General features: G+C 43.8%; 1 protein-coding gene across 1 annotated transcript in view; it reads left to right on the top strand.

Annotated features, from left to right (window-relative positions):
• Positions 1-20865, top strand: part of grm8a (glutamate receptor, metabotropic 8a) — a 252876-nt gene that overhangs the window by 6024 nt on the left and 225987 nt on the right. Inside the window, exon 2 of the mRNA XM_080757178.1 lies at positions 6058-6902. Coding sequence (XP_080613304.1) covers positions 6339-6902 — 564 coding nt within the window. The 5' untranslated portion in view covers positions 6058-6338. The remainder of the gene's footprint in view (positions 1-6057; positions 6903-20865) is intronic.

The raw sequence follows: 20865 nt of genomic DNA, 5'->3' as shown, positions 1-20865 counted from the left end.
CCCTGTGAGTGAGAAAATGATACTGCGGCGGCCCAATTAACGCCGGCAGCGTTCTGCACTGAGGCTTCCTGACTGAACTTGCTCTGCTCACGTCTGTGACAGGCACGATGCTCATTTGCACAGAATAATGCCATGCTCTCCAATATGCTTGGTGTTAATTGTGTGATACATTTCAGTTTGAGGTCAAGAGCTGTGGTCCTATTTCTATTCACATAGCTTTGCTGTGGCGCTTCCCACAATTATTTGTTTGAGACATAAATAAGTTAATTTGGGGGTGCCAGCCAGGTCCCATAATGTCAGGGTTATTTATGTAAGCCCTGCAAATTAAATTGTGCAAGTAAGAGGCCAAACAAAGAAATCTCATTGTTGGCGACCAATGCTGACCATGCATCCCTTTGTTTAAGTTGAAGGACGAAGGCAGTTGAAGAGCTAAACTCTACACTCTGCTGTCTTAATCAGCAGGGGTTTTGGGGGAGATACATGTTTTGCAGCGCAAGTCCTTCCGCAGATCTTTTTTTGTTGAGTTAACAAAAACCAGGAAGACATTGTGAATTCCTGAGGTTAGCAGATGAGTCGGAACGAGCTAACCTACATAACGGATTGGGTTTTTAATCACTGGCCTTACAAGTGGCTTTGACCTAATTCCATTTAGAGTAGAGGGAAGGAGGGAAGGAGGGAAAGAGAAAGAGACTGATTAATTAATTGGGACGGAATCAAATTATAAATGGATTTGTCGGGAGAGAGAGAGAGAGAGCATGCTTGGATGAAAAGGGAGATCTGAGAGGCACGAGCCACCCTCGGGAGAGAGAACAAACTACTGATAGGACCCCAGCTTGATGGCAGAGCAAAATACGCTATGAAACACACCCTCCAATCTCATTGGCTATATGCCCATGATCTTAACCCATTCTGGAACCACTTTTGGTGTTTTAAGCATAATGTTATGCTTTAGCTATTGCACACCCGTACACACACACTCTCTCTCTCTCTCTGTCTCATGTCACGCAGCTGCGTCTAGATTCTCCCAGCGGGAGCTGCCTATGCCATAGAAAGCACCCCAGGCTAGTGACCAAACTCCTACCTCCTCCACAACCTTCCCACGTTGTAGAAGTTAGGTATTCACTATGTCAGCTTTGTTACTGGATGCAGGTTCATATGTACTGTATGATATCATGTTATTTACAGTATAGAGCACCGAAGTCTGACATCAATATCGGTAGAGGGCGCAAATCCACGGGTTTGTGTACTTTTTATTTGCATTGTAATCCCCAGAGGGGGATTTTAGATCACCTCATATAATAACTGTGTTTGAAAAATCACACCCGCGAGTCCCCGGGGGTCCCCAGAAGTTCCAGACCCATAGGACCACGGCCAGGGTGCCGGCCCGGTTCCGGCAAGCCGCCCCACGTCCAAAACGGTAGAGAAATGAGAGTTACCATGTGGGGCTCTCCGGGGGTCACATTTACAGCTACATTTTCGCTAGAAACAGACTGTATCATATACAGTATGAGTGACTGACTGTCGCAAACGATACAGAGACACCTCCCTGACAATAATGCAGAGACAGCTTGTTTATTTTTGGACCACGATGCTTACATGAAACGATTTAAAGATGAGCCCATGTAACGAGTGACGGCAGGACTCCGGCGCTCTATACAGTAACAGTATATTTAGGCTCTGCCCTATGAAGGGTTCCGCTATTTAATATCATATCCATGTAATATGTGCGTATGTTTAGATTCCACCTCCTGGGGGTATTGTGAGCTCAGAGTCCAGACTGTTTCACACTTGTCCAGATTTGTTCTAAACATCAGAAGGTGAAACGCACCTTGAGGTTTGCAAAAACCATGAGGGTTTTTGCATCACTGAGCGCCTTTATTATAGCAGCTGTCTTATTCGCCCATGACACATCCATCACCTTCATAGCCATTAGTAATATACTTTCAAATACACCCTTTTCCCCCTCTACAACCAAATCTTCGTCGTGAGGCTGGGCTTGTATATCTGCTACAATGCTGCATGCTCGCCCTAGAATAGGGACGTTCGGGTTCACGCGGTTAAAGATTCATGCCTTTGCATTTACACCACCGCATAACCTGGTCAGGGATGAAATGAAATCCAGCTGAGAAAGAATCTTGATTGTTGAATGGACAACATTGTAAGCTGTTTCTATCGATCGACGAAAGAACCATCAATCTGGCAAAAGGCTGGCATTCAGATCAATATGTGTTTCTGTGTTTCGGTAGCCTTGTTGCCAGCTGAGGCGCTGTTTTTCTATATAAAATCATGTCAAGCTGTGTGTCTTTCAGTCCATGGACCCCCTAGTTGAGAGAGAGAGAGAGATGAAGCAGAGACCCTACGAGTGTGTGTGGAACAAGCTTCTAAAATTGTCTTTCTTGCCTTGATCTCCCCCCCTCTTCTTCCCTTTCTTTGTTTCTTGGAAGAAGACGGGAACTAAAATATGCACAAAAATCTATTTCACACACTTTTTTTTACTTTAAAGTAAACTGTGATGTGACAATAAAGATGATTCTGATTGCCTAAAATTGTGTTGCAGAATAAACCTTTTCATAGATTTCATAGATAGCTGCATAGACCTTTTTTGAGAGCACTACCGTCATTGCTGTGTAAATGAATGGGTTTCTTTTCTGTTAGTTTGTTCACACATTATCTTTCCTAATATCTAGGATTCATTTTAATGTGTCTTTTCAGATATTTAACATTTTAGACCCTTAATACTTTTTTTTCCCTCCACACCAAATCCATTACCTGTAAATGGCCGATCTACAAGCTCATAGTTGTGATCTGATCTGGTAGATCTGCTATTTTTGGTCACACAAAGATTTGGCGGCCCCCCCTGTGGCAACTCTGAGGACCCCCAATGGGCCCCGGACTCCCTGTTGAAGACCCATGGATTAAAATCTAATTATCTGGGTGGCAGGAGGAAGTAGGCCGTCGACTGACAATAGGCTAGTATCGAGGTAAGCAGGGCACCCATAAAATAGGTGACGTGGCTACGTGGCCCCAATGTGTTCAAATGACCTAATACACAGAAATATGGGTAGCCCCGTAACCCCCTTCTTTGGGAAACAGAACGTGGACAAATTGCCCCCTGATGATCGGAAGTCTACAGAGAAAATTATGGATTCAGGGCAGGCTAATCTAGCCATAATGTGTGGACTCAGGAGGACTGGAGGTCTGTACTGTATGTACTGCAATACCCCCCCCCCCCCCCCCCCCCCCCCATTTCTCGACCATTTCCGACGCGGGAAAGCTCACCGGAACCGGGCTTTTGCTCTGTGTGTATACTAGGCCAACAAGACAACGGCACACTGCACAAAACAGTTTGTCTAATCAGATTATGAGAGACTGAGACTATTCATTTTATATACTGTAAAGGTCTATAAGATGTTGTCATTAGAGGACACCATGTTAACGTAGTCCTGTGCACCAGTCACAAGTAGCCTATACTTTGAGCATTTATGAGTTAATCTGTTAATAAAACTGCAGATGATGAGGGCACACATCTTATTTTAGTTGCAAGTTTAACCAAAATCTTGTGTTTAATCCAGGTGTTCATGTTTTCACTTTGTACAATTGGGACTTTCTTGTTTTAATATATATTGTGGTAGTTTGTACAATAGTGCAGATGGCTATATATCAAACCTTAAAATGTATCTTTAGTTTTTAAATCCTTAGTGCAGTACATCTCTGTGCTTTTATCTTTATTATCTTTATTTTATCTTTATTCATCTTAAGTCTTACCTGCACCTATTCTTGTTTTATTTGCTTTCTTTTTTTGTGCATATACTGCGTATACTGCGGGCTGTGATGACACCTGAATTTCCCCTCGGGATCACATGAAGGTCTATCTGTAATAACCACATGTTCAAATACTAGTGTTTAAGTTATGTTCATGGTGAGAGCAGCTGTGTTGTCGGTGCAGGTGCATTTAGTGGTAGTGTAGGAGCTGTGCAGGAAGAAGGAATGTGTTAATTTGGCTGCTGCAGTAACAGCAGGTGTTCAAGTGATGGAAGTCAGCTGCCTTCAAGAACCCTGCTCTCTCTCTTTCTCTCTCTCTCTCTCTCTCTCTCTCTCTCTCTCTCTCTCTCTCTCTCTCTACTGCAGCAGGTTGTCTCTATGTGACTGTGTTCTAGCCAAGGTTCTTTCCTGTCATTACAACAGCTGTTTCACTCACAAAATGCATAAAGATGAGTGACTGAGTGTGTGTGTGTGTGTGTGTGCGCACGCGCGGGCATGAGTGCATATGTGTTAATGTCATTGTGTATCGGTGCAAATGTGCAATTGTGCGTTTGTATTGCATTTGCTTGTATGTGTGTGTATGTGACCATGGATGTGATTGCGTGAGCAGTTGTGTGTGTGTTAGTGTTAGAGCAGGCGTGTGTGTGTGTGTGTGTGTGTGTGCGAGCGCATGCGTGTGTGTTCTTGTGTGCATGACTGTGTGTGTGAGAGAGAGAGATAGTGAGGATTAGTGTTTTTCCACTCTTGGCTCAGTGTGTAAGTGTACTTGTGTTTCGGCTGATGGAGCTCACATCTCTATGGAGATGAATGGACACATTCCTCTCTCAATGACCAGCACACACGCACGCGCGCACGCACACACACACACACACACACACACACACACACACACACACACACACACACACACACACACACACACACACACAGAGAACTGAATAGTCTGATCCAATGGCAGATGTGTTATTATGTATCCCACTTCAGTTGACAGTGATTGACAGTTCTTGTTTTTGCAACTATGCCTAACCCTAACCTCAGTAAAACTATATGCCTTTTTTCATAGACAAACTAAATAAAAACTAAGCTATGATGACAAACTATGACTAAATGTACTGACAATTTCGTCAGATAAAAACAAGACAACATGTTAGGGAGGGACAAGTGGAGAAGAGATCCAGTAGAACTAAAAGACAAGTCATTTTTTGCACAAAAATAAAATATAACTTCCAAAAATGAAAATAACAAACATTACATGCTATGCTTTAAATTCAAGCATCCAGTCTGGACATTAACAGTCCCAACACTGTCCTAGGGCAGAGCTTCCAGCATTGTTCCCCTCCCTTCCCATGTCTCACCATGGACTGACTACCTGAACTCAAACCCAGGCCTCTGACTATTGGCCCATACCATCTGTCTAGAGACAGGTTTCCCCAAAGCATTCACTTATAAATCTAGTGAACATGCAACACAGAAAACATTTCCCAACATTTACAGTATATTTGTCAATACCAAAGTAATCATCAAACCAGGTCTTAAACAACCCGTCTCGTTGCAATCATATTAAATAATATGTATTGCCAGACACATGCACCCCTGCAACATGGTGCAACCCAATTTGAATCCTCCACCTATAAAAGGAGCAGTGGATTCAGTGGTGACTCTTTTGTGTACTTTTGACCAGGAAATGAGGATGGTGTGAGTAGTGGGTGTTTGAGTTATCATTACTATGTTGTCCAATTTCATCATTTGGACAGAGACAATTGGTTGGTCAAACATAATAAAAGTATGTTTGACCAACCAATTGTCTCTGTCCAAATGATGAAATGAAATGAATGAATATAACTGTAGAACAAGTCAAGATCAACTGATTGCTAACTTTAGCCATAGTTGGCAAACAGTGTTTGATAATGACCATTGACTGACATGTGGGGATATTGAGTATGAAATGAGGTTATGATAAACAGAAAATGAAATACAATTACACATGTGTGGCTCAAGAGGAAATGTCTTTATCACAGTTCTGTTATGGGTATCTGTGACTATAATGTGTTTCATGGATTGTATTATGATCATATGATATGCACAGTATCTATGTGGTATATGGAATGCATTGGAAGTTATGTTGTTGATGAAATGTGTTTATCTTATGCTCTGCTCTGGTATAGGATAGAGACTGATAAGTGGCTAATTCTCAACCAATATCTCTTTCCTTCTGTCTGCGTTGTGTTCATTAGTTATGGATATGAACCTCTCTCTCTTTTTCTCTCTCTCTCTCTCTCTCTCTCTCTCCAATAGGTTCTTCTGAAGATGTGAATTAAAGATCATTATCATCGCAGAAGGAAGTCTACTCCATTTCAACATCATCGCTGCCCCCTCTGTCGCTCTCAGCTCTGCTCTTTTGGAATATGATTGGCTCATGGAGCTCGGCTTGCTGCGCCCCTGGGGTCCTGACACCCTTCTGCACTGACCAATAGGAAGGGCCTACAAATGTTTTTGGAAAGCGCTTGATTGGAATATTTCCCCCGTGCTCCTCTTATCCCTTATCACCCGCCAACCGCCGCCTGCCATTCGTCGTCATGGCGATTATGGAGCCACTATTTCGGAGCAATGCCTCCTTCCCTCCCTTCTGCCGCGCCTCCCACTTCCTCGCCCTGCTCGCGGCCGCCTCCTGCGCCTGGCTCCTCCCCCTGGCCTCGGCCCAGCGGCTCCCCGCCGACCCCCAGGCGGCGCCCGAGTACGCCCACTCCATCCGACTGGACGGCGACATCATCCTGGGCGGGCTGTTCCCCGTGCACGCCCGCGGCGACCGCGGCACGCCGTGCGGCGAGCTGAAGAAGGAGAAGGGCATCCACCGCCTGGAGGCCATGATGTTCGCCATCGACCTCATCAACAAGGACCCCGAGATCCTGCCCAACATCACGCTGGGCGCGCGCATCCTGGACACGTGCTCGCGGGACACGTACGCGCTGGAGCAGTCGCTCACCTTCGTGCAGGCGCTCATCGAGAAGGACGGCTCGGACGTGCGCTGCGCCAACGGCGACGCGCCCATCTTCACCAAGCCGGACAAGATCGTGGGCGTGATCGGAGCGGCCGCCAGCTCCGTGTCCATCATGGTGGCCAACATCCTGCGGCTGTTCAAGGTAAGGGCGGAGTGATGTTTCATAACAGGGACTGGCTGTTCTATTCTCTTCTATTCTATTCCACTCTAATGCAGTGGTTCTCAACCTGGGGGCTGTAAAATAATTAATAATTATTAGACTAACATTAATATATATATATATCGACATAATTAATGTATTTCTTTCTTTAAAACCTTGGAAATGTGAGTTTTCATTGTGTTACCGATAAACAGGCACTTAAAGTATGCAATACTAGTTCCGGGTGCATGGGACCGTGTGAGATGTTCAAGTGAGCCCGGAGAACCACTAATGTATTCTATCCCATGGAGCTCAGATGAAGTGTTGACTGTGTTTTCTGCTTGTATTAGTGCAGTGTAGTGTTTGTTATTCAACTGATCCCAATGCCTTGCTATGTGCATTCTATATTTCTATTCTATTGTCATGGAGCTCTGGGCCGTTCGCGTTCGGTAGTGGAACTGTGATTATTTCGGATACCTGCATTTGTTTACTGTGTGTGCGCAACGGCGCGTGCACGAGTGTGTGTGACACCATTGTTCTGCTGTGACATTCTCAATGGTTGCCGTGGCAGCCGTGCTCACTGCTCCCCTCGCCATCATCACAGGAAGATAAAGTTCAATGATGACAACCAATTAAAATGCAGTCAGTCTACAGAGAGATAGAGGCAAGCTTTTGGAGGTGTGTGTGTGTGTGTGTGTGCGTGTGCGCGCACACACACACCATGTGTGCGCGCAACCAACCATGTCAAGTGTTTCTTGAGGGCAAGTGGTTGTTTGGTGTGCACGCATGTGCACTGCTGAAATATGTCAACTCACACTGACTGTACTTACTGCAGCATGTGTGTGTGTGAGAGTGGTTTGTGGTTAGTTTGTGTATGATGTATGAGAGAAAGAGAGACAATGGAAGTGCATGGATTGTGTGTGCGTGTGCGAGTGTGCGTGGTAGTTTCACACATTCTGCACGTGTGAGTGTAACAGCGTGTCTATTGTGTGTGCGCGAGCGTGTGTGTGACTGTGCGTGCGTGCAATGTGTGTTGTGCTCATTACCCATGCATCTGTGATTGATCACAGAGAGATTGTGAAATATGAATCCAGTAATGGCACTCATGACATTTCACAGCTACCCCATGCTTTTACCATGGTGTGAATGTGTGTGCGTGCGTGCGTACGTGCGTGCGCGTGTGTGTGAGAGAGGGAGGGGGGGGGGGGGGGGGGGGGGGGGGGTAGTAGAATTGGGTTCTTGGATGGTTTATATTTGTATTTGTACTTTGTGTGTATGTTATATAAATATTCGTCACATTCCAGCCATTATTTGCCCTGGGTGAGGGGACTGATACAAGGACTGAGAGGGCGATAATCATGCTTATCAGGGCTGATGGGGAAGTAGTAGATCATCAGCTGGATCTAAAGTGCTACCATGTGGTTAACTGTGAAGGTGAGCGACCTCGCTGCTAAATGTACTCAAACATGGCCGCCACCTTTGCTGGGTTAACCCAAGCCTGCACAATGGCTGGGCAACGTTGTCAGGTGTGCCCAAATATGCAGATGTCAGAACATCATTGTGATGTCAGGACATCATTGTGATGTCAGGACATCATTGTGATGTCAGAACATCATTGCGATGTCAGAACATCATTGTGATGTCAGGACATCATTGTGATGTCAGGACATCATTGTGATGTCAGAACATCATTGCGATGTCAGAACATCATTGTGATGTCAGAACATCATTGTGATGTCAGAACATCATTGTGATGTCAGGACATCATTGTGATGTCAGAACATCATTGCGATGTCAGGACATCATTGTGATGTCAGAATATCATTGTGATGTCAGAACACCATTGTGATGTCAGAACATCATTGTGATGTCAGAACATCATTGTGATGTCAGGACATCATTGTGATGTCAGGACATCATTGTGATGTCAGAACACCATTGTGATGTCAGAACATCATTGTGATGTCAGAACATCATTGTGATGTCAGGACATCATTGTGATGTCAGAACATCATTGTGATGTCAGGACATCATTGTGATGTCAGAACATCATTGCGATGTCAGAACAGGCCAGCTCCATATATGGAGATCTAGGGGTGATCAGGTGTGATCAATTGGCTAATTTGGGCCCTGTCCAGAGCCTGGGCAGAGGCCTTTGTGCTGGTTCTGGATTCTGGTGTATCCCACCGACTCAAGGCCGGGCACTGCTCTGACGGTTCTCGAGTTACGTGGATTACAGACGTACATACTGTAGTACTGTACATACACACATACAGAGACGTGGTGCATTTATAGATAGAAGATATTTACTGATTAATGGCATGACATGTCTTCTGCTAACAGCAGTAGGGGAAATGGTGACACTTTCTGGGCTCTTAATGAGCACTGCAGCGTTTTCATTACTTCCTTATTGGCTTCATTTCCAGTGGCGCACGCTTGCCGCCTGGGTTCACCGTGAGCGACCAAGGCTGTACAATTGACTCAGTACGTCAAAAACATGGACGCCACCGTCGCTGCGTCGATTACATTGTTGTTTCCTCGTTGCCTTGAAAAGAAAAAAAAAGGCTATCAGCATGTGATACACATACATTATGTATACTGTATGATGGCGGATTTGTTGATGAAACACGCAGCAGCAGCAGCTACTAAAACTGGTTTACAGGAGTCTCTGTTAACACTACAGCAAACCACGCTGGCACAACGCCTCGCTCTCATTTCACTAATAGGATTTGGAATGTTGTCTGATGTATGTGTGTGTGTGTGTGTGTGTGTGTGTGTTACCAGTATAGGAATGCATGCCGTGCCGCGTGGGTGTTCACCGGTTTATGTTTAGGTGTGTGTGTGTGTGTGTGTGTGTGTGTGTGTGTGTGTGTGTGTGTGTGTGCAGGGACACACACACACACACACGCACACACACCTGAACACCTGAACAACAAGCACTGACACAAACATGCGTAGTGCAAACAATCCAGCTCTCTAAAATGAAGAGCTGGATAATGCAGTTCCTGGGGAAACTGCGTGGGCTCACTGTAAGGGAGATATATGAAAAACATACATATCTAGGTAGACAGTCGAGGAGGTAAGATGGTACAAGACCATTTAGAGCTTTATAAACCAGTAAAATAATTTTAAAATCGATCCTAAAAACTACTGGAAGCCAATGTAGTGAGGCTAAAACTGGGGTAATGTGTTCTCTCATCTTAGTTCTAGTTAAAATTTGAGCTGCTGCATTCTGAACAAGTTGAAGAACTTGAAGCCTGTCAGTTGTTTTCTTTAGTTTATTAGAAATTGCATTTGAGATTAACGTACCTTTAAAAATACACAAAATTATTTGTGTGTGACATCATCGTACCCGGAAGTTCATTGAGACACTTCAGCTCAGATTGACCAGCATAAACCATTTATTGCAAAGCTATTGCATGTTAGTATGGCGGTGTGGCTCTGCTCATGTGATATCAGATAATCGTCGTACCGAGACACATGTCTGATATCACATTTGATATCTCTGATTATCTGTGCAGCTCTGATATCAACGACCCCCCCCCCCCCCCCAGAGTAGAGCCAAAGATACAATAATCCATGAACAACAATACACAGAAATAACACATCAACACATGATAAAAGTAAAAGTATAAGTATGAATACTGCAATGTAGAAATACAAGTAAATGTTCGGAATGTAAAATTGTAGTACAATACAAAGGTATTGCTATAAAAATAGCTTAAAGTACTAAAACTAGAAAGTACTCATTATTTATGAAATAACTTTTGGGAAACAGTGCATTAAAAGTACATCGTCCAGGCAGCTTGTCACACATGTCAGACTGGAGCTCTCCACCTGCCGATACACAATGTAGGAGTTAGAACAGCGGTGCAACAGAAATGGTGTGGACTAGGGCTGCAACTGCTGATTACATTCTTAGCGATTAGTCAATCGATTGCTTTTTGAGTAAGCGAATAATCAAAAAATATCAGATCTGCAAGCTCCCAATGCGAAGGCTGCTATATTTTCACTATTTCTTGAAAAATATTCGTCCATTAATAATCGATTATTTCATAAAATGATCAATATGACTGGTCACTAATGACCTCCCTGCAATTAACTAATTACACATTGCTCTTACGTTAGGTCAGGTTTATTTATTGGTACATCGGAGAGAGAGAAAGAGGGAGAGAGAGCGATAGACAGACAGACAGACAGACAGACAGACAGACAGACAGACAGACAGACATATGAGGGAATAAATAACATGTGAAAGGGGTTTGGGGGATTTGAGCCAGCACAGCCCCCCATTTCAATTAAGGCCCCTTGAGACCAAATACTTGATCGCTGAACATTGATAGTGTGTGTGTGTGTGTGTGTGTGTGTGTGTGTGTGTGTGTGTGTGTGTGTGTGTGTGTGCGTGTGCGTGTTGAGGTTAGGATTAGTCAATAATTGGTGATTGGTAATTACATTGCTGTCTATAGATCGTTGACCCTCTCTCAGGAGTTGGGTCGCCAATCAGCTGGAGTGCACACCTCCATTACAGCATATAAGTTACTAATCACACAGAGCCGTCAATTCTACACACCTCACAGGACCACAGGCAGTAGATTGAAAACGATCTGCATCTCTACAGCACTTGCTTCTCAAACATGGTCCTGTCAAGGACACGCCCACGGGAGTGTGAGGCTGAGTTTCCATCCATCCATCCATCTTCAACCGCTTATCCGTAGTCGGGTCGCGGGGGCAACAGCTCCACCAGAGTGCTCCAGACTTCCCTCTCCTGGGGGGTCCCGAGACGTTCCAAGGCCAGTGAGTCGATGTGTTTCCTCCAACTGCGCCGTGGTCTACCCCGGGGTCTCCTCTCAGTGGGACGTCCGTCGAGGACCTCCCTAGGGAGACGCCCGAGAGGCATCCTAACCAGATGCCCGAACAATTTTTGAATAGCCAAAATAAAAATATGTTTAGTGGTTAGTCTGATTTTCCTGCATCATTTACTCGTGGGCTCCCCAGACCCCACTTTGAGAACCACTGTTGTATGGCAGCTTTTCCCAGATTTACCTCAAATAATGGAACAGTCAAATCATCATAAAGTGGTTACGGTACAATAAAACATAAAATGGAATTCATTTTCAACATCATCCAGCTCACATACATTTCATATCCTATTTTCTTCTGGCACAGCTGAGAACCGAGTACAGGGAAGGACGTGCGCAACGCAAGCCACCTGCTTTTTTAAACGGCTGAGAACCGCCCTACCTCAATAGCAAGAGGCAGGATACCAGTTGTCAGCTGAGCACACAAAAAGGATTTGACATACGGTTCAGTACCTACGTTTTGGCTTAGACCATACAGTATATGTCATTTGACCATTTATCTTTGTAATTACAGAATAGTTTTAGTTTTTCGACATATTAAACACAAAGCATATCCTGAAAGATATCTGAAAATAGATATCCGGGGGCCATTGTGTGCCTTATCCCAGTTGAAGACCTTTTTGTTAACGTATACCTTCTGGCAGATTAATGAGACGGTTCCACAAGCGTATCACTTCTCCCTTTTGCCTAATCTTCATCGGTTCCCGACCCATATCTCCCTGGATTGCAAGGGAATGGGCAAATGCATACATGTACCTTTTACCAAAAATCTAAATTACATTACGTATGTACAGCATACGCTTGTAGGTCGTCAAGGCTATACCCGATTCCAATCTTTTTAAAATGATGAGATCGGAGCAGATTTTTACACTAAATTATTGTAAATCGTTTTTCATCTACTTGACCATTCACTAGTGTTGATTCTTTTTACAGGCATTTGTAGAATGGGCCTCAGGTCTTCATGGGTTAAAACAGGAACATGCTGATGTGTGACAATCGGTGATCTGATTGTGACACATAGTGTGAAGACCTCTGCCTGTGGAAGTGAACTCGGATGAAGGCTTCTTTGATTCATTTGGGCCTCAGATCTTCGGGGTGGGGGATGGGGAGGATATGTGTGTGTGTGTGTGCGTGCGTGTGCGCGTGCGTGCATGCGTGCGTGAAATTGAATTCATAAATTGATGAGGGGAGAATAGTGCTGGTGGATCCCCCAGAGTCGGGGGGGGGGGGGCTCTCCCCAGGGGATTATTGGGAAATACTTCCCAACACACACGCAGGCACGCACGAGTGCACGCACGGGCACGCACACGCCACTGAGAACAGCGTGGTATTGTGTGTTGTTTGAAGCAGCGTGTCGACTCCGCTCCCAAGGCCAAGGACATGGCAAGTCATTCCCACGCTCCCAATGTAAGACACGTCTTGTTTGTATAGCGCATCTCGGAGGCAAAGTGCTTTACATAAGGCACGGGAAAGGCATTTAAAAAAACATAAACAGACGGAACAGAAATAGACAAAGAAAAGGTTAAAGGCGTGTTTCATGTTGTGTAAGAGCATTAATGCCCATGGGAATACGTTGGACTTTTAACTTCATCCACATTCCAGATTATAGCGTCCCATATCCTGGGAAAGTCATGATAACATGCAAAGTTGCAAACATTCAGCAAAAATAGGTGTGTAAACGACACATGAACCCTTGTGTCCATATTCTGGGGTGTATATTTGCTACGAGATCACAGCGGGTTGCAGTGCGATGTGAGCTTATAAATTGGCTATTTTCAGCAAATAGATTTAATGTGGGGGGAGGACGACCCTGCGTATACAGCATGTATTCAGGTTTAATTGGTTGAGTGCTTAACTCGTGCATCAAAGGGTCAAGTGTTTGCACCTAAACTCATCTGGACTACCTTGTCTCGTGTCTTGTGTGTGTGTGTGTGCGCGCGTGTGCCCGTGCGAGAGTGTTTGCATAGTGGAGCACATGCGCCATGAAGCATTTATATATATATAGATATTAGATAACATAGTCTGTGTTTTTCTTTACAGTGTTGATTTTGACAGCAAATTTAGTTTTAGTCATAGTCTTTTGAATAAAATTACATTTATTTCCACTCATATATTTGTTTTAGTTTTAGTCTAGTTTTAGTTGACTAAATACCATAAGATTTTATTCGACTAAATCTACAGTTGATTTTAGTTGGGCCTAACATAATGCACCAACAACTAAACAACTAAACCAATCCAGTCACAAGATTAATAGACAAGAGCAATGTTTTCCCGAACATCCAGATGAGGTTTTTATGTACGCACGCACACGCGCACGCACGCACACCTTAGAATCCAGTCTGTGTAAGGAAGGATTACTCCTCACAAACGCACACCAGTTTAGCGGTGGGCAGGGCAGGCATTGGCTCAGGAGTGTCGACCACCTGGTTAGCCAGAAGTTTCCCGGTTCAATCCCTGGTTCGCTCCTGGCTGCGTGTTCCTCCACCGTCGGTGTGTAAATGTGAAATGCATCGCAAGGTGCATTTGAGCGTTCAGAAGACTCGTAAAAAGCACCATGCAGTCTATTTCCCATTTAGCCCTTATAAGTTCCCAAGGGTTAACCACTTAAACTCTATACTTCACTGGATGTGGTCCCCCATGGGTCTGTACTTGGGCCCTTCCTTTTACACCAAATGTCTTTCCCAAAAGGAGTCGATCTACAAGTACACAACGTGTTGCACTGTGAGACATTGTGAGCTTGCAGGTCGGCTATTTTTGCCAAATGTTTGCAGTTTTTTTGTCCAGAGAACTTCCTAGTACTAATTGTGCTTATTTAATATATCATGCAACGTTGGAACCATTGTTGTGCCCGGTCTTTGTTCCATCTGAGTTATTAGCAACTACAGCCTACGATTCAAAGTCGGGTCTTAAAATGACCGGGATGTCAGAAACAATAGAAAACGTGACAAAAGTTGACCTATTTTTTGCCTGAAGTGCCCGGTGCGCTCTGCCCAAAGAAGTGCTGATCACCGAGAGCGCTGCAACGCTGTAGGTGTGGCACTGACAAGAGGATCGATCCTCTGGAGCCTTTACTGTGGAATATGCACGGCAGAAAGGCTCTGGCAGCTCACAGTGCTTTCGGTGGAGACATGCCTTTAGGAGACATGTCCAGAATAGTGATGCTGTTCGTGTTTCACAGGAATCACAGTGACTTCGGTGAGTTCTGTGTTCTGAGATGCACCAAAACAAACGCGCGCGCGCGCGCACACACACACACACAAATGTGTGCGTGCTACAGAAAGCCCCCAGAGGCTCAGCTCTCATCACCAAGTTCACCCAGAGGTCTCTTGGTCTGACTCTGGTGATGAAAGCAGGTGTGGGAAGTTGGGAACGGCAGAGAAAGGACATATTGTATGGGTGTGTATGAGAGAGAGGGAGAGAGGGAGAGAGAGAGAGAGAGAGAGAGAGGGAGAGAGGGAGAGAGAGAGAGAGAGAGAGAGAGAGAGAGAGACTTCATGCTGACAGTAAGCATTAAGTGGTTGATGATAACAAAGCCAGGATGCATTCAACAACAAGCTGCAAACCTCACTAAGAAAACAAGTTGTGTGTGCTCGTGCGTGCGCTTGTGTGTGTACGTTGGTCCGACATCGCCTGTGAAGCCATTCATGATTGATTTGTGTGTGCATTTACATGCGTGTGTGTATGTAACTATGTCTCTGCTTGTGAACACACCTTTTGTGTGTGTGTGTGTGTGTGTGTGTGTGTGTGTGTGTGTGTGTGTGTGTGTGCGTGCACGCGCGTATGTGCGCGTGCGTGTGTGTGTGTGTTGCATTCCTCCTCCACAGAGCAGAAGCAACATGGGAAATAGCAGACAGCCAGACAGGACAGAAGGCAGAATCAGCCGAGCTTTACTAACGAAGGCAGTCTTAACGAGCAAGAGCTTAATGAGCCGAGACATAATTGCCCTCACGATTTCTCTTTTGTTATTTGCACTTGTCTGGCTTGTAGCTGTGCAATATGTTCTTTGCTTCTTTCAGTTGCGTGACTGTTGGAGTGTGGTGCGAGGAATGCTTTTCCAAGCTGAACCAACTTGCGTCTTTTACACGCTGCGGGCGTCACTGGCGTGCATCATGCGATTCCGCCTGTTCACATTGTCTACTTAATTTTAAAACCGACTGATATTTTTTGTACGCTCAAAGCAGTGAAAACAAACGTTCGTACACTAAAATTGTAACGTAAAATGAGGTTGCCTTTCTGTATGTTGCTCCAACACATTTTGGATGGTCTGTGTCTTACTACAAAAGTATAAAAGTACTCATTATGCAGTTTTCAAAATGCATTAATATTTTGAAAGTATAGCCAATAATACTATAGGGCTGAGTTGGTTGATGTATGTTTTGAAATAATAATCAAAATAACTAGTAACTGAAGTTTTCATTTAATTTTAGTGGAGTAAAACGTACAATATTTGCATCTGAGGTGTGGCAGAGTAGAAGTAAGGGAAAATGCTGCTACATTTGACTTAAGTACAGTACTTGAGTAAATGTGCTTAGTTCCTTTACACCACTGCGAAAATAGAAGCGAGCTCTGAGAGACGTGTCAACGGGTTTTGGTGCGCCCACTTGACACCTCAATTTAACACCTATGGCGGTAGTATAGTGGCCGTGTCCACAGAGACGGCCTTTTGGGCTGACAGCGCCAGTCTGCCATACATTATTAAAGGCTGGGGGCGAGGCTACTGGGAGTTAGGTGATGGGAGAACACATTTGATGAACTTCCCCAAAAGGACACTCTTTCTCTCTCACTCTCTCTCGCTCCCTCTATCTCCTCTCTCGCGCACGCGCGCGCGCACACACACACGCACACACACACACACACACACACACACACACACACACCTCTGTGTAAGGAGTGTGGTTCGACGTTTTAAGTGTCTTCTAGGACACCACATGGTCCCTGACCATGCATTTATAGTATGTTTGTTGACTTTTCTTTCCACTAGTTGAGAAAGCGTGAAGTGAATGACCTGGTGACCTATGATGACCGTCCATGAAGTCATATTTACTGACAAGTTGGAGGTCAAGAAATTCAACATAAAGGGGGAGTTAGAATCTCAAGTGGGGAAGTGAACCGGATTGTTCTAATTATTATTGGGAAATTATTAGGAGTCAATAGACCATTGGTGAGCGCTTCGATTTTTACATTTTATTAAATCGATTCATATTGTCAGGATTAACGTTGATATATATCGATATACGATATATACCGTTACATGCCTAGTGATAATGGATCAAATGAAAATCCGGATAGTTTTGCTTAATATTGATTATTATTATTCATGATTATTGATCATGCCGTTTGGTGCGTGGTCTCGTCAAATTAATTCATAATGAGTGTGAGTATTTAGCTAAACGATACTTAATGGCCTCTGTGATTGTGTTGTGCTCCTGATGGACGCGTGATGTCTTGTTCAATTGTCCTGGTTATTAACCGTAATGGCGAGGACACCGGCGCCATAAATGTGAAACATAAAGTCACGCCTTTTGATTACATTATAGTTTAGATGAATCATGCAACCCAACAATGCGCGACGACGCACGCGACTGTATTCCTTTCCGGTCCGGCACATTTCTGCGTAACAGAGTGGCTTTCTCCGAGGCTATAAAGCTTTGAGTTAATCAAATTAGGTATGCTTGAATATCAATTCAGACTCGGTCTGCGTCATTTTGACCTGCAGTGACACAAACAATCTTTCCCAACTCAATAAGCAGTATACGCTGCAATAACGCAATTCGGTAACGTTGCGTCAAAAAATAAAAGCCTGTTTACCATAACCTTCCTTTTCAAAGTTTTCTCCGTGGAGTTGAGACTTGCGTCATCTGTGTGTAGTTAACAGGAGTGTATGAGGTTTTCACTCTATGTACAGTATGTGAGAGGTCTGTGTTAAAGGATACATGCGCCATAGAGCTGTTACTGTACATGCAGTATGTAATGCGTTGAATACAAGTATTTCAACCCACCAGATAGATAGATAGATAGATAGATAGATATAGGTGAAATAAGCTTTTTAACAAATCTCCTGAATTATTGTTTTGTTTAGCCATGATCAATTTGTTTTATGTTGGGTAAGGTATTTGTTATTCCATATAGATTGCTACCTTGTAGACACAGGGGGGGGGAATAGCAAACTTTTAACAGGAATAAAGTGGCTGTGAGCTCTAGAAGTGGTCAGAGTTGAACTGCATTGAAATTGATTAGACTTAACTGTCTGGGGGGTGTAAACACTATTTAACTCAATTAAATTGAGTTAAGATGAATTGCACTGAAGTACGTTGTAAATTGGATGTAGTGAAGTGAAATAAGCTGAGCCACGCTTGCGTTTTGTTAATGCTAGACTAAAACGGATCCATTTTATCGCCTGATTTCTTATTAGACAAAAACAGATGTTCCCCTGCACCCCCTCTCTCTCTTTCAGAAAGTGATGTTGACGTCAGTGCATATGCTCAAGCATGCTGATATGTGGGAGGACACACAGGCAGGCACACACACTTGAGGTCGTACATGAGTGTGACATTTTGAGTCTCACACACACACACACACACACACACACACACACACACACACACACACACACACACCTGTGTGTCTAGTGCCATTACTAGCAGTAAGACTTGGGTAGTATAGTAACCATTACATCAATTATTTATAGACGGACCCATTGTCTTTTTAACATGTGCAGGAAGCTGTCAGAGAGGGAGTGTGAGTGAAGCACGAGACTCTTTCACTTTTACTATACATTATTATTTCATTAAAGTGATTAAATGTGATGCGTGCACCCTGTGTTGTTTCCATTTTAGTTTCTTCAATAGTTTTCATTTAGTTTCAGTCACATTTTAGTCACCTGGAATGTTGTAGTGTTAGTCTAGTTTTAGTCGACTAAATGCCATAAGATTTTAGTCGACTAAATCTACAGTTGATTTTTGTCGACTAAAATGTATTTTGGTGGGCGTTGATGCCATCGCAATGACTGTTTTTACACTTGCTGAAAATAGCCGATCTACAATCTCACACTGCAACGTGTTGTGAGCTTGTAGATCTGCTTTTTTCAGCATGCAACCAAGTGTAAAATGACTAAATTTGAGCATATTTAGTCTTAGTCTTAGTCATCATAGCTTAGTTTTCATTTAGTTTCCATTTAGTTTTCATCAGTGGAAAAAGGTAGTCATAGTTTTAGTCAACGAAAACAACACTGCCTGCTACCGACAGGGCTAAAATACTTCAAATGTATTGTATTTCATGTTCGTCTCATTACATGTTCCTATCATTTTGTTACTCTTCTTCCTTAAAATAAAGGAACGCAAGCAGCAATTTGTGCAGCAGTAAAACTAAACTATGGTATACAGGTGACAAGGAAAAGCCTATTTTATCAATGCATGAAAACTTGAACATGAGGACTTCGTTTAGAACATCTTATCTTCGGAGGCATGGCTTACAAATTCCATGGTGTCCCCGAGGTATCTTGAAACTTAAATCAAGCACTCCCAAAGCAGCTTGAAGATTTTAAAGAAGGCTGCTTTTAAATTTAGAGAGCATGTGTGGTGCTGATAAAAAAGAGAGAGAATGCGAGGACAGATGCTGCTAGGAAAGAAAGAGGATTCGCTTCTAGAACTGGGATTTATCCAAATTGTCTCAATGTTTTAGCTATATCTTTGGCCCAGTTCGAGACACATTGAAGAGAGCACCAATTCCGTCATCCTGAGCAGTGAACAATGCTGACAGTATAGGGACAGTATGTTCTATGGGTTACCTACATTAATATGGCTGAAGCTGTAAGTTGACACTGACATATATTGACGTCGGCATATAGTCCTTTAAGAGAGCTCAGTAAGAGTTGTTGCTTGTCAGATTCACTGGATTACATCGAGAGAGAGAGAGAGAGAGAGAGAGAGAGAGAGAGAGAGAGAGAGAGAGGATGGGAACGGATACAAAACAAAGAGAGAAATAGGTTAAGTGGTAGTAATGGAGTTTTCCTATCTCTGTTACTCCGTATCTCCTATACGTGTTGACATATCTCTCATCTCCTTGTTACAGTAATAATATCAAGGTGACAAGACATGGAAAAAACATTAGCAGGCAGACATTATTCTTTTCTGAAAAATGCCCCTATAGGGGCACAGTTCTCCACCAAGCCAGGTCAGGTTGTGGCCTCCTGGTGGTGCTATAATAGGCCAATGTGAAAAGAAGGGTGCCATTTCTTCATACGCCTTTGATGGCAATTGGATGATTTGAGGCATTTTGCATTTTGTTCCAAAAAATATGTTTTGCAAAAGTCAACCTGTTGGTGGCGCTATAACAGGCCAATGTGAAAAGGGTGGGATATATTCCTCAGCCTAAAATGTAAAATGTGTGAAAGATTTCACGTAAATTGCACGCTGCGTTCATGATTTGAGGCTTTGGTTCAAAACGGGGCAATCTTGCAAACTTTGAAAGATGGAATATGAAATATGGGACAGAATCTGGAGGAGTAATATAAAAAAAAATGTTTTACAAAGGTCGGCCTCCTGGTGGCGCTTTAAAATGCGGAAAATGCAGGTCAATGGTTTGTCCTTGGCCTCTAGGGAGTGTGCATGCAACGTTTCATCGGTGCAGTTTTAGGTAACTCATAAAGCTGCCTCATGGTGGCGCTATAACAGGCCGTTCTGGAAAATGTGGGGCAGAGGTTCATCGTTGGCATCCAGAGAGTGTGTGTGCACAGTTAACTCATCGACCGGGTTAACAGTGCCGGAGATTAGCTGATAACGGACAGACGGAAGGACACACACACACACACACACACACACACACACACACACACACGCACACACACACACACACACACACACACACACGGAGTGCAAAACATCTCCCCATTCCTTCGGCCTGGTGGAGACAATGATATGTCAGTTATAAACATTTTGTGCACTTTCTCTCTCCTCTCACACACACACACACACACACACACACACACACACACACACACACACACACACACACACACACACATACACAAACATGTAGTCATATACTGTAGATGCATTATAGATGTTCCTTCTGTCTGTTTGTTTGTTCATTTAGCTCTGATCAATATT

This window comes from Protomyctophum bolini (assembly GCF_963924005.1).
Source record: "Protomyctophum bolini genome assembly, chromosome: 23".
Classification (NCBI taxonomy): Eukaryota; Metazoa; Chordata; class Actinopteri; order Myctophiformes; family Myctophidae; genus Protomyctophum; species Protomyctophum bolini.
This window is presented reverse-complemented; position numbering and strand designations above follow the sequence as displayed.